This window comes from Mastomys coucha, unplaced genomic scaffold, assembly GCF_008632895.1.
Source record: "Mastomys coucha isolate ucsf_1 unplaced genomic scaffold, UCSF_Mcou_1 pScaffold9, whole genome shotgun sequence".
NCBI classification, from domain to species: Eukaryota; Metazoa; Chordata; class Mammalia; order Rodentia; family Muridae; genus Mastomys; species Mastomys coucha.
In genome coordinates this window covers 7,280,173-7,295,475 of record NW_022196915.1, presented here as the reverse complement: position 1 = coordinate 7,295,475, position 15,303 = coordinate 7,280,173, and the positions used below count along the sequence as shown (strand labels likewise).

At 40.3% G+C, this 15,303-nt stretch overlaps 1 protein-coding gene across 8 annotated transcripts in view; it reads left to right on the top strand.

Moving 5' to 3' along the window:
- Nucleotides 1-1,043: 1,043 nt before the first annotated feature.
- The window catches only part of Ppp3cb (protein phosphatase 3 catalytic subunit beta), a 50,678-nt gene continuing 36,418 nt past the window's right edge, over nucleotides 1,044-15,303 (top strand). For 5 of the 8 annotated variants that reach the window (XM_031362090.1, XM_031362096.1, XM_031362089.1 and 2 more), the window contains exon 1: nucleotides 1,062-1,258. In XM_031362090.1, coding sequence (XP_031217950.1) covers nucleotides 1,174-1,258 — 85 coding nt within the window. In that variant the 5' untranslated portion in view covers nucleotides 1,062-1,173. Of the gene's footprint in view, nucleotides 1,259-15,303 lie in introns of all 8 variants that reach the window. The other 3 variants (XM_031362092.1, XM_031362095.1, XM_031362091.1) reach the window with 1 other exon arrangement.

Sequence of the window (15,303 nt, the reverse complement as noted above, 5' to 3'; positions counted from 1 at the left end):
GTGCCCTGTGGTTCCATCATTGGGTTTGGAGGCATATGCCTTCATTATCTGAGCCATCTTATAACAACTAATAGTTATTCATGGAACAGTCTGTTCTTGTTTCTTGACCTCATGGATGCTGGTCAGCTTGGATGTTTCTGTAAGTTACCCAAACCCAAATTCCATATATATTCTAAGATAAGGAACTAATTTAAGTTTTAGTAGAGGTCAGACTAGAGGGAATCTAGCCCTTCTTCCCATTGACTTCTTCTGCCATGTGGATTCATCCTAAGGAGCCTAGGTCACCAGCCTTGGCTGCAAGCACCTTTATCCATTGAACCATCTCTGGCTTCAAATCTGTATTTGCCCAGTGAATTAAGAGAGAGGCTATGCCTTTTCAGGTGAACCTTACAGGGTCTCCGACTATCTCTTGGTGTCATTGCCTATTTCCCTTGACTCATTTTGGGTCTTAAATCATGGTACTTAGACTTTTTCAGCTGAATTTATGTGCCTTTGGACTCTTCCAAACTCTCAAAGCAAGGGTTACAATTCTATGGCAACCTCTTACACCCCCATTTTGTTGAGACAGTCTCACTTTGTTGTCCTAAGTGGTTAGACCTAGCTAGACTTGAACTCACAGAGTTCTGCCTTCCTCTGCCTCCTGAGGTCTGGCATTAAAGGAAAAATTCCATTTTAAATGATAATGCCACTCTATAGAGTCACCGATGCTTCTTTCATTTTTGTCTCTAGTCATACTATTATCACTCAGATTTTGTAGATAAATTGTCATATATTTGTCTAGTAGTGGGAAATTCTGAGATAAAATTATATCTCTTCATTTTCCTGGGCTCCAAAGCGGCCAAAAAAATGTCCATTTTTTCTTTGCACTTAACCAACAACCCCTAAGTCTAGTCTGCAACCTCTCTTTACTGGTTTGTCTTTCTGCATGTAAGGAATTTTCACCTGATCCCTTGGACTGCTCCCTTTTCTGTAGCAGCTTCGGTAATTTTGCTCAAGTCCCTGGAGCGTGTCCCGCCCCCGCCCCCGCACGCGCGGTGCATGACGGTCTTAGCCCCTCTGAAGGGAAAGAGGGTCCGCCATGTTCCCCGGCGGCCCCGCCGCTTGGCTCTGGTAGCCGCCGCCCCCGCCCCCAACCCCGCCCGGCCCGGCACCTAGCCGAGCACCGGGCCCAGCATGGCCGCCCCGGAGCCGGCCCGGGCCGCGCCGCCCCCTCCCCCGCCCCCGCCGCCCCCTCTCGGGGCCGACCGCGTCGTCAAAGGTGAGAGGTACCCGAAGCCCTGGGGGCCTGGCGTGAGGCGCGGTGTGAGGGCGGGCGGGAGTCCGTCCCCTCTGGAGCGGGCCCGGCGGGGCGGGCGAGTGACTGGCTGCCTCCCTTGGGGAGTGGCCCCTGGGCGGGTCCCCGCTGGGCCGGGCCGGACCGGGTCGGGCCGAGGCGGTGGCTGCTACTCGGTCTCTCGCTCGCCCTGCATGCAGGCCGGGGCGGGCGTTCTGCGCCGGGTGTTGCTAGCGCGGAGTTAGGGCCGCCCGCCGCAGGGAGCCCCTTTCTTTCCTGCTTTGTCTGTTACCGGCGCAGCGCCTGCGTCGAGCTTCCGGCTCCTCGACAGCTGCACTCCCGGCTTGCCCGGGCGCACCGAGGGGCCCCGGGTTCCCTTAGCCGCACGCCGTCGGACTCGCCGGCCCGGGGTCTGGCCCACGCCTGCTCCCGGGTGACAACGCCTAGCTAGCGCCAGCCGCAGGGGGTTTGCACTCGGCCCTCAGAGGCCACCTCGCACGGAATTTGGGAAAACCGTATGGGACTGGACTAGGGTGAAGGATCCAGGCGTGACCTAGGAACCCAGACGTAGCTGCAGGGCAGGGGAGAAAGCTATGTTACAGACAGGAGGAAAAAAAAAGAAAAAGAAGTCCCGTGTATAGGAAGTGGTAGTTATTTTAAACGCCGTCCACACTTAACAGAAAGGGTTTTACAAGTCGCCTCTAAACACACGGCATACTCTTTAGAAGAAAAAGTGAAATTCTTTTGAGCTAGGAGTTAACAGACGTTTGTGTACAGATAAACAGATTTACTTAAATTGAGAGGCAGTTGAGAGTTCCTTAAAAGTTCAAATTCTCAGAGAGAGCCCATCTACCACACTAATACTATGAATATTAGTAAGAACTGAAGTTATTTTTCTTTAGTGTGTAGTCAATAAGCAGAAATTGCAAAATGGAGATTTCGTTATTTAGATTGTTTATTTTTAAAGTTATTTTAATTTTCAAATTCAGTGTCTGAATTATAGACTGGCGCAGTGTTTAAATACTGCTAGCTTTGTTTTGAATTGTGACCATGGTTTGCCATTAAAATACTTTAAAACAAGAAACTCTTTTCTCGTGTGTGTGTGTGTGTGTGTGTGTGTGTGTGTGTGTGTGTGTGTGTGTACACGCGCGCGCGCGCGCGTGTGCGTGCGCTCGCTTTTGAATGTGCTTTGGTTTTTCGAGATAGGGCTTCTTTGTGTAGCCCTGGCTGTCCTGGAACTGTCCTAGCCTGTAGACCAGGCTGGCCAGGCTGGCCTGGAACTCGGAGATATGCTGGCCTCTGCCTCTTGAGAGTTTGGGGATTAAAGGTGTGTGCCACTACTGCCCACCTGTGTGTTTTCTGTTTTCAGTTTGCACGTTAGGTTCATATGACATATATTTGAAACTAGGTTTATGTGGTTGGGTTAGGCATTAGAATGAACTAAATAGGTCTGGCGAGATGGCTCAGAGGTTAAGAGCACTGACTGCTCTTCCAGAGGTCCTGAATTCAGTTCCTAGCAGCCACATGGTAGCTCACAACCATCTGTAATGGGACCTTATGCCTCTTCTGGTGTGTCTGGAGACAGTGACAGTGTACTCCTATACATTAAATAAATATAAAAACAATACAATGGACTAATAGTTGATGAGCTTCTTGTACTGGGATTTTTTTTTTCCTTTAAGGAAAGAGACAGGATCAGGCGTTGATCCTATCAATTTCTGTAATTTTATAGGTGGGGGTTGAAACAGAGACCATTGCCTGCCTCTTCATTTTCTTTTCTTTCTTTCTTTCTTTCTTTCTTTCTTTCTTTCTTTCTTTCTTTCTCTCTTCTTCTTCTTCTTCTTCTTCTTCTTCTTCTTCTTCTTCTTCTTCTTCTTCTTCTTCTTCTCCTTCTCCTCCTCCTCCTCCTCCTCCTCCTCCTCCTCCTCCTCCTCCTTCTTCTCCTTCTTCTTTTTCTTTTTTTGGTTTTTCGAGACAGGGTTTCTCTGTATATCCCTGGCTGTCCTGGAACTCTGTAGACCAGGCTGGCCTTGAACTCAGAAATCTACCTGCCTCTGCCTCCCAAGTGCTGGGATTAAAGGTGTACATCTAAATATATCCATGACCATGAAATAGAGTTGCTACTAAATTTTTAGTAGCAGGCTCATCGCATTTAAGAATGAAACACCCATAGTATTAAAATCTTTCAAACTTACATATGTATTTTCTAAGAGTGACTATTAACAAAACATTCTATATTCTCTTAAAAACCTACATGTCTGTGGACTTAAAATGGCTAAGCAGTTAAGAGCCTTTACTGCCTGCACTTCCAAAGGATCTGAGTTGGGTTTCCAACACCCATATGGCTAAGAGCCTTCTGTAACTCCAATTACACAAGATATAACACCCTCTTCTGGCTTCATGGGACACTATACATATGTGATACATATGGTAACATGGATGCCTAAAACATCTATATACATAAAAAAATCAATCAAAAAAAATACATGTCCATAAATAAAGGTCTTTGGAATAGAAGCGTTTAGCCTAAAATTTAAAGACAAGAAAGAAAAAGTTCCGAAGAAGAAAACACTACTTGTACTCAATACTAATGGCAGTTTCCCCAATCATCTGATGAAGCTGCATATATGCAAAGCTAGAAAAGTATCATGGACTTATGAAACCTGAGCTTTACTTATGTGTTGTTGTTTTACTTATTTATCTTTTAAGACAAGGTGCATTATGTAGCTCTGGCTAGCCTGAAACTTGCTATGTAGACCAGACTGGCCTCAAAATTAACTTCCTGCCTCTGCCTCAGGAGTGGTAGGATGAAAGGCATGTGCCACCAGGCAGTATGCCCTTGAATTTATCACCTGGTTTCATTTCACTTAGTGCAAGGAGTACATGCTACCAACAATTTTCTTATATATTCAAGATTACCCTCCAATTTTTTAGGTTTTATTAATCATAAATTATCACATTTCCAGATTGAACCAAAATGTTGAAAGAGCATATTTTGTTTTAGACTGATTTTATTTTTTTTATAGCCAGGCATATTTATTTAGCTTATAAGTCAGAGTTCTTTTTGCCATTCTATTTCCAGTACCTTAGTTTTATTAGAATTAAGCAATTCATCACATATTTGCAAATGATTCATAATACTCATACACATGCTGATTTCAGTGTTGCTCACAGATGTTTTTATTTCACATTTTAAAAGCAGTTTGAATGTTAGTTTCGTTTACAAGTGTCTTATAGGCTTATGTTTAAAGATAACTCCTTAAAATAATTTTCCTTTTTACCCCTGTTAAAATTTTAACCATACTAAGATAAATTTTTAGTACCATGTGTTCTGGAGAAAACAAAGGGACAGAGACTATAACGTGTGTTTGAAAGAAAAGAGAAAGGGCTATGGTAGCAAGTTAGAAAGAAAATGTCAAGGAAATACAGCTGCTCAGGAGAGAGCTGAAAGCCAGAGCTATTGAATGAATAAGCAAAAATTGTAAGGGAAAATTTGTTGAAAAGAACCGTGAAGTAGTAAATGAGGTTGTGTTTTAGTGTCAATCATATGACTTCATTTCATCATAAAAATGTTAATTTATATTTAGAAATTTATATTTGAAATGATCAAGCTGATTGTCTTTGTATATATAATTTATTTTAGGACATGAAAGTTATAAAATGGTAATGGGACAGTGGTGAAGTACTCCTTTGATCTCAACATTTGAGATGCAGAGGCAAGGTGGATCTCTTGAGTTTTCAGCCAGCCTGGTCTACAGAGTGAGTTCCAGGACAGACATGACAACACAGAAACTCTGTCTCAGAAACCAACCAACCAAACAAACAAACAGAAAAAAATATAAAATAGTAACTATTAGATTCCTGCAGTATGCTTCTTACCTTGTAGGGAACAGTGGCAGAATAAGAATTAAAGTCTTGGGCTGGAGAGATGGCTCAGTGGTTAAGAGCACTGACTGCTCTTGCAAAGGTCCTGAGTTCAAATCCCAGCAACCATATGGTGGCTTACAACCATCTGTAATGAGATCTGATGCCCTCTTCTGGGGTGTCTGAAGACAGCTACAGTGTACTTACATATAATAAAGAATTAAAGTCTTTTTTTTTTTTGAGACAGGGTTTCTCTGTGTAGCTTTGGCTGTCCTGGAACTCACTCTGTAGACCAGGGTGGCCTCAAACTCAGAAATCCACCTGCCTCTGCCTCCCAAGTGCTGGGAATAAAAGCATGCACCACCACTGCCCGGCAAGAATTAAAGTCTTAATTGTTAGGAAAAGTTATGAAAAATTGTTAGGAAAAGTTAGGAAAAGTCATGAAAAGTTAACAGATTTCATTGAATATGAATGTGGTTGTAATTAATGTGATTATTGCAGAACTAGGAAGTTGTCTCAGTTCAAATGATGTAGTAATGTCTGGTCTAAGACAGGATTTCACTCTGTGGCTTTCAATGACCAGGTTGGCCTTGAAGCCAGATCATCTGCCTGTCTTTGCCTCCCTAGTGCTAGGATTAAAAGTGAGTGCCACCACACCCATTTTTTTTATTATATATAGATGTGTGTATATATATATATATATGCATATATATATAAATAAGAGCTTTTTTTTTTTTTTTTTTTTTTTTTTTTAGGAGAAAAGAAACCTTGAATGTCTAGGATTGAAATAAGAAGGTAGGGTCCTTTACATGTGCAACATTTACTGTGTACATACTTTGTACCAGGCATTTTACTAGGAATTGGAGTAACTTAGTTGGTAGTGTGCTTGCCTAGTGTGCAGGAAGCCCTGAGTTTCATCTGTAGTACCACATAAACCAGGTATAGTGATACATCTCAGTATTTAGGAAGTTGAATCAGAAGTATCAGGAGTTCAAGGATATCTTGTTTGAGTTTGAAGTTAGCCTGTGATACATGAGATTCCATTTTAAAATAAAAGGTAAGTTACAGTTTTAACTGATATATGAGGCTTTAGAAATAAAAGTTAAGATACATTCTTAACATGAGAAGTATGGTGGTCACACTGTGAATAAATATGAGTTAGAAACAAAGTGCTATTAGAATAATAAGGGAGCTGGGCGGTGGTGGCACAGGCCTTTTTAGTCCCAGCACTTGGGAGGCAGAGGCAGATGGATTTCTGAGTTCGAGGCCAGTCTGGTCTACAGAATGAGTTCTAGGACAGCCAGGGCTACACAGAGAAACCCTGTCTCGAAAAACAAACAAACAAAAAGAATAATAAGGGAAATGACAATCTCAATTTAAAAGAAAACATCACTGAGATTAATGTTTACAAGTACCCTTAAAAGATGAGTAGGAATGGAATAGAGAAAACAAACAGAAGGGTATAGAGTTTGAAAAAGAAAGAAAGAAAGAAAGAAAGAAAGAAAGAAAGAAAGAAAGAAAGAAAGAAAGAAATGTTTGGTAGTTTATATGTAAGGATCTTGGAAAGGAATGGCAGATAAAGTTGAAAAGGAACCTTTTATGTTCCAAGTTAAAAAGCTGAAATTTTAGCTTGCTATAGCAGGCTAGCTTGTGGATGATTAAGAATGCAAGCCGTAGATAGAATTAGACTTCCTGGCTTTGAAAACTAGCTCTGCCACTGAATAAACCTCAGGTAGACAAATTCTTAACATTCTAAGTCTTAGTTTCCTCATCAAAGGTAGAGTTAATACGGTCTTTTTTTATAGAGTTTGTAGAATATTAATGAGAATAGTGCATGTAAAATGTGTACTATAGTGCCTAGCCAGGCATGTGGCTTGTTGTGAATCACTCACTGTTTTTGATGATTTTTAAGTAGAATAGTGATCTGTTAACATTTTGAAAGCTAACTGATGAAATTTTATGTAACAATTATTAAAGGAGGCAGAAGCTTTACTTAGGTTTAGTTATGTTAGTAGAGGAGTTCAAGAGAGGGATGGCCAAAACATCAATTAAGGGAAAGAAAAAATGTGTCTGATTATGCTTAATAATAGTAAGAGGTAGATACATATTGGATAAATGATGGGGAATGGGAATGAAACAGATCAACAACACTGTCTGAGGGATAGTAAGACTAAATGTGCTTTAAGGAAATTCAGTTGAACAGTTATAGTGGAAGTACAGATTGGAATTACTTGTAAAAGACTGAGACTGGTCAGACTTCATTGGAAAGGACCTTAAAGATTCAGGATACTGAAAAATATCTCACTCAGTGAAGTGCCTGTGGAAATAAAAGCACTTTGTGTGTAAGCTTGATGGCCCAGGTTTGAATCTAGAACCCATAGTGAAAGGAGAGAACTGTTTTTTTCTTTTATTCAGTAAGAAACTATTTCCAGTCATATAGTATACACATTTAATCCCAGCATTTGGGAGGGAGATACAGGAGTGCTCTTAAGCCTGAACTAAATAGGAGAGACTACTTAAACAAGGAAAACTTAAACAAAAATAAAACTACCTAAAATTTTGAGCCTGGAAATTAGCTGTGCTTTGTTTTATTGCTGAATAGTAGAATTAAAGTTTTCTAATAGAAATTAGAAGAATTGAAGTAATGTTGACACAATGCAGTTAAAAGAAAATTCAGAGGGCTGGAGAGATGACTCAGTGGTTAAGAGCACTGACTGCTCTTCCAAAGGTCCTGAGTTCAAATCCCAGCAACCACATGGTGGCTCACAACCATCCGTAATGAGATCTGGTGTCCTCTTCTGGTGTCTGAAGACAGCTACAGTGTACTTACATATAATAATAAATCTTTTAAAAAAAGAAAAAGAAAATTCAGTAGTGCAGATGTAAAAAAAAAACTGCAAGAATTTGAATAGTCAAAAAGACTTGGAGTCATTATAGAAGCCACTCAATGATTAATAGCCTTTATCATGCAAAGAAACTGAGTTCCTTTCGCTGCACTTACAGCCTTAAGTCTGATGGCGTAACAACCACCTGTAACTCCAGTTGCAGTGATTGTGAAGCCCTCTTTTAGCTTCATGTGGTGCAGTGCACATACACATACTCAGGATCATATTTATTTTTATAAAATAAGAATATGGCTAGAGAGATGGCTCGGTGGTTAAGAATACTTGTTACTTGTTGCTTTTGGAGAAGACTCTCAGTTCTCGGCACCAATTTTGTGGTTAACAACCATCTATAACTCCAGTTCCAGGAATCTTGATACTCTTTTCTGATCTCCATGGGCACAGGCATGCATACAGCAGAATTACATAATGCAGGTAAAATACTCGTACATCTATAATAAATCTAAAAACATTTAAAAATATAGAAGTAATAAATCTAAAAAAGCCTAAAATCCATAAAGGGTTAAAAAATACAGAATTTTTTTTTTAAAAATCTGGGTGGTGGGCAATAGTATACCATAATAAAAATAGCAGTGAAGGAAACAATTTGAGGATGGGATATAATAACCACAATTGAAGAGACCCATCAAATACTTTGAAATTTTAAGAACAGTGCTATTTTATTTCCTGAATCTTTCTTTAGATCATGTAGCTACCGTAGATTGATGAAAAGCCTATTTGGTTTGGTTTAGTTTGGTTTATGGTTTTTGAGATAGATTTTTTTTTTTTGTTTTTTTGAGATAGACTCTTATTGAGCTTAGACTGGCCTTGAATTCTTGGTCCTCCTGAGTACTGGCAAAACAGGTATACAACTGAGGAGCCTTTTAATTATCCCTTAGGTCACATGAAACTTGTCATTGTGTTGTTATAAAGATGTGATACTGGAGCATCATTTAGACCTAGTTTGAACCATGGCTCTGCACTTTAAGAAGCTAATTAACAACTCTGAATATATTACCTCATTGATGAAATGGAGATGATATCTGTATGATCACACAAGACATCTCTGAAAACCCGTGGAACTGTGTATTGGAAAGTACTTTACAGTCTAAATCATTATAAATACATTGTCATTGCTATATAAATTGGTCTTAAGATTTATGAGTATTTTAGAAACTATTACATAGTAATAATTGAATAAACTATATTATATATCATTTGAGACATAGAAATGGAAGAGTTAGCTTCTTTCAAGGTACTCATAAGCTGGTAAGGAAGACAGGCATTTAATGATGCAGTTGGTACATGCTATAACATAAGCATGCATCATGCCCTATGTTATTTGGTCCAAAAATAAAGGATACTGTTAATGTAGGGTGGGAATATCATAAAAATTTCTAAGAGTGAAATATTAAATGATATTTAAAGACAAGGGTTAACTGGGTATGATGGTTCATTCATGAAATCCTGTTATCCCAGGGTATGGGAGGGCTAAGGGTGGAGATTGTGGAAGTCCAAGCTCAACATGGTTATAATGAATTCTAGATGAGTCTGAGCTACAGTGTGAGACCTTGTCTCAATTCCTCCGGCATAAGGTGAGAGTATATATCCAAAACAGTATGACATGCAAAGTAAATCATCTTATTGGTCCACCCATATCTATTCCTCTATCCATCTATCATCTTATCTATTGCACAGATTATCACTATGGTTGGCTTGGATCTTCCTATGTACACCAGGCTGGCCTCAAACTCATAGAAATCTACCTACCTCTGCCTCCTGAGCACTACTCCCTGCACTACCATGCAGAGAGTTTGTTTGTTTGCTTGTTTATGTTTTCTCAAATGGCTATTGAATTTATTTCCTTCATTAATAATGGTCCTGGATGCAGAGTTTTAAATAAGTAAATTAGTGTCTGCAATATGTTCAGAATAGTAAAAGATCAGGATAAAATAAAGGTGTGTATTTGGTCATGAAGGACCTTTATACCATGATAAAAGAATTTATGTTTTAGGGATGGATAGATACTAGCACAGTGGGTAAGAACACTTCCTGCTCTTACAGAGCACCTGGATTCAGTTCCCAGCACCTTCATGGTGGCTCACAGCCGTTCATAACTCTAATTCCAAGTGATTAGATGCCCTATTTTGACTTCTGAGGATACCAGTCACACATGTGTACACAGACAGACAGACACTCATACCCATAAAATAAATCTAAATTTAAAAACAATTGGAATTTTATATAGTAAAGCCAATCTGATATAGAATATTGATGTTTGTATTTTACAAAGAGTATTCTGTAGGTTTGGGCAAGTGGCTCAGTAATTAGAATGCTTGAGGACCTGAATTCTGTCTCCAGAACCCAAGTAAAAAGTTCTGGTTGTGGCAATACTTGCTAGTAATTCCAGTACTTGGGAGGTTGAAACCGGTCTCCAGATCTCTCCTGCCTATCAGCATAACCTAGCCTACTTGTTGGGTCCCAAGCCTCTGAGAGACCCCATCTCAAAAAACAAAACAAAGAAAACCCAACAACAACCAAAAGAAACCCAAGTGTATGATGCCCAGATTTGTCCTCTGGTCTAGATACATGCTCATAAAGAATATCTTGTAATGAGCAAAGTGGGAAAGATTGTAGTGGTTGGGCATGAGGGACGTAAGTATTTATTCAGTGTCTCTGGTGACTAAAGAGATCTATTTTCCATGTAGGGTGAGGAAGAAAGTCCTGTCTAGGATAATTTGCAGATTACTGTTTTGGTAATCGTTTAGATGGAAAGACATGCTTTCATTTTTTGGCAAGTTAAGTTTACAAACTCTGTAGGCCACAAAGAGATAGTTTAATGCAGATCTGGAGTGTAAGGATAGGATCTGAACTGAAGCATTTAGAATTACATATTTGTGATCTTAGCAGCACTTAGGAGGTTAAAGCACTAGAATTTCAAGTTCATGCCCAGCATGGACTATCTATATACTGGAAGCTATCATGTTGAGTAAGATTACTAACTCTGAGAATAGTATAAGAGGAGGCTCAAAGGCAGGACTCATAAGACCACCACTGACCTTTAAGGTTCAAGGGAAAAAAAAAAGAGGGTTGGGACTATAGCTTAATTGATAAAATGGTTGCTTAGTATTCATAGAGCCATGCTAGGTCTTCCAACACTGTATAAACCAGGCAAGATGTTGCACATCTGTGATTGCAATATTTGGGAGGTGGAGGCTAGATAATCAGGAGTTCAGTGCCACCCTTGGCTACATAGTGAGTTTAAAGTCAGCCTGGGCCTGCATTAAACAAACAGATAAGTAAAAGTTGAATATGCTGGCATACATCTTTAATTGTACCACTCTGGAGGCAGAGGCAGGTGGATCTCTGAAGTCAAGGCCAGCTTCGTCTATGCAAAGTTCAAAGCAGCATGCATGGTTTTTTTTGTTGTTGTTGTTTTTGTTTTTTAAGATTTATTTTATGTGTATGAGTACACTGTAGCTGTACAGATTATTGTGAGCTATCGTGTGTGTGGCTGCTGCTGATCTCAGGACCTCTGCTGGCCCCACTCACTCCAGCATAATTTTACTGCAGCTGTCTTCAGACACACTAGAAGAGGGTGTATGATCTCATTACGGGTGGTTGTGAGCCACCTTGTGGTTATTGGGATCCGAACTCAGGACCTTCGGAAGAGCAGTCAGTGCTCTTACCCGCTGAGCCATCTTGCCAGTCCTTTGTTTTTGTTTTTGTTTTTTGAGACAGGGTTTCTCTGTGTAGCCCTGGCTGTCCAGGAACTCACTCTGTAGACCAGGCTGGTCTCGAACTCAGAAATCTGAGTTCTGGCCTCTGCCTCCCAAGTGCAGGGTTTAAAGGCGTGCACCGCCACTGCCCACTGCCTGACGAGACTGTTGTGTTTTATAAAAAAAGACAGAGGCCAGGATATGTTTTGTAGAGCCCAGGTATGACAAGGTGAGAGGGCTGCCTCAGCAGGCCCATGCTGAGCACCCCTTTCCCCTGAGGTACCAGCCATGCAACAGGTTTAGTATAGAATAGAGTTTATTTAGGGCATGAGAAAAGGAGTTTGGAAGGGAGTAGAGACAGACAGACAGGTAGACAAAGACTAGAGGGCATCCATCATGTGGAAAGAGAGAGGGAAGGGTAGAAAGGGTCAGGGAGAGAAGGGGGCTGGTGGTGCATACAGCCCCTTTTATAGCAAGTCAGGCATACCTGGTTATTGCCAGGTAACTGTGCAGCAGAGCCTAGAAGGAATGATAATAGAGCCCCTATCACAAACAAAACAGAATGGGAATAAGTGCATGAAATAAACCAGTGAGATACTGAGTTAAAGGTAAAATGCAAAGCCAGGTAAGTTGTTTAGAGAACCCAAGAAAGGAGAATTAATTTCATGGTAGGAAATGGCATAAAAGTCAGTTAATGAGAAGTTTGGGTTGCCTAGAAGTACCAGGGACTAGCTAAATTGGGGACTATGGATTTGTAACATTACTGGGTGATTTTAATAATTTTACACTTGCCACAAAAATGTATAAGCTAAGTTATTTGAAAATTGGGATTTTTGCCTGCCAAGCAGTGTGGAAAGACAGAAGGGCAAAACATTTAGAATGCTTTAAAAGTGGATGGATGATGGAGTGGCTTCATTGTAAGAATTAAAGGTGGGCTGGTGAGATGGCTCAGTGAGTAAGAGCACTGACTGCTCTTCCAAAGGTCCTGAGTTCAAATCCCAGCAACCACATGGTGGCTCACAACCATCCCTAATGAGATCTGATTCCTTCTTCTGGTGCGTCTGAAGACAGCTACAGTGTACTTATTTATAGTAATAAATAAATCTTTAAAAAAAAAAAGAATTAAAGGTAACAAAAAAGAGTTGATAAGAAAGGACTCTGCAGGTTCTTTTTAAAAAAAGTATTTATTTGTGTGTTGTGCTAAAGATTAATTTTTATTTGTTTGATTGTTGTGCTCAAGCTCACAAATATGCATGTGTGCAGGGGTTAGGAGAGTAAATCAGATCTGGAGCTTGTGTCACAGGTATTTATGAGCCACCTGATGTAGGTGCCAGGAACCGAACTCCAGTTTGTTTCATTTTGCAGTGCTCCCCCTGGAATGGGGGACATGGTAAATGATGAGAAAGTAGTCTACCATTGAGCTATCTAAGCCCACATCTCCAGGTTCTTAATATAGACTCAAACTGCAGATGAAGAAAAGGGAGTGAAACCAGAACATAAAGAGATTTGACCATTTAGGGATTACAGTTCAGGAGGTGGAGCAATAATCATGGAGTGTTCAAGTAATTGTGGAGTGTTTAAACCTCTAGGTTCTTTGGTTTTAGGTTGGTCATGCATTTGGGTATTGACAGTGAAGGAATTTAGAAGGGATATGAGCTTAGGATGACAGAAAACAGCTTAAATTTAGTAGGTGGCAGAGACATGAGTCAATTAGAAGATAATATTTGCAAAGGAAGACTTTTTTTTGTTCTCCAGTGTAGTGATAATGTTGAAAATTATAATGGAGGGGTAAAAAAGTTTGAGTTATAGACCATGGAAAAGCAAGCAGGATCCACTTTGAAAACAGTCTTTTCCATTAGGAGAAGCAAGATTTAATTAAGCTAGAGAGACAAGTATTTTGTGGAGATAGTTTGTGTATGTAATGGGAGAAGGTAGTTTTGTGTTTGCTATTTTAATTTATAAAAGAAGTTCTAGAATTCTCAATAAAAATGTTTGGAAGAGGAGAACACTAGAAGAAAATGTCATGAAGAAAAGGACAATAGATAATAGATAATAGAAGCATAATAATCAGTGGTAGTGGTAATAGTAGGAAACATAGATAGGGTTGACTGACCACAGGAGAAAAATTGCTACATGTGCTTTAGAATTGGAGGCCTCAAAGGGCTAAGGTTTTGCAGGTCTTGCTTAGAATGAGGAGCAATATTAATTTCTAAGATTCTTTGCTTATTGATGACACAGTAAGATTTCTGGTTTTCATCCCTGATCAATCCACATCTTCAGTTTAGTTCTTAAAATATTTTAATATTTTGTTTTGTGCTTTTTGACATACTTTAATTTTTTAAAAAATTTTATTTTCATTGGTATTTTTCCTCCACATATATCTGTATGAGGGTATCAGATCCCCTGGAACTGAAATTACAGACAGTTGTGAACTGCCATGTGGGTGCTGAGATTTGAACTTGGGTTCTTTGGAAGAGCAGCCAATGTTTTTAACTGCTGAGCCATCTCTCTAGCCCCCCTCCACCCATATATATTATATGGATGACCTGGAGCTTGCTCTGTAGACCAGACTAGTATTGAGCTCACAGAAGCCCTCCTGGCTCTGCCTCCTGAGTGCTAGGATTAAAGGCATGTTTTGCTTTGTTTTGTTCTACTTTGTTGTTGTTGTTGTTGTTTTAAATTAAATTAATTTAACTTATTTACTTTACAATCTAGTATCAGCCTTTCCTCTCCTCCTAGTACCCCATTATGTAATTTCACACCCCCCTAAGAAGGGGAAGTTGTCCTCTGGATGTCAACACCTTCCCACCTCCCATCCCACCCTGCACATCCAGTTGCTGCAGGACTAGGCACATCCTCTCCCACTGAGACTAGACAAGGCTGTCCATTTGGGGGTGTGAGATCTACAGGCAGGCAGGTAGGCAGCAGTTGTTTAGGGGACTGTATGAAGACCAAGCTGCTCATTTGCTACATGTGTGCAGTAGGCTTACTTAGGTCTAGCCTGTGCTTGTTCTGTGGTTGGTGATTCAGTCTCTGGGAGCCCCAAGGGTCCAGGTTAATTAACTTTATTGATCTTCCTGTGGAGTCCCTGTATTTTTCAGGTTCCTCAATCTTTTTTCCCAACTCCTCAAGCTTCATCTACTGTTTGGATGTGAGTCTCTGCATATCTTTCTATTGGCTGTTGGGTGGAACCTCTCAGGATAGTTATTCTAGATTTCTCTATGCAGGCATTTCATTGTGCAAACATTTCAGTATGCAATATGTCAGGTTGGTTCTTGCCGGTAGAATGGGTCTCAATTTGGGACAGTCATTGTTTGGCCATTCCCTCAGACTCTGCTCTTTGTCCCTGCACATCTTGTAGTCAAGACACATTTTGGATCAGAGGCTTTGTGGGTGGGTTGCCATCCTTATCCTTTCACTGGGAATCCTGCCTGGCTACAGGAAGTAGTCACATCAATATCCATATTCCCCACTGCTAGGAATCTTAGCTGTTCTGCTTTTTTTGTTTGTTTGGGTTTTGTTCTGTTGGGGGTTTTTTTGTTTGTTTTTTTGGGGGGGAGGGGTT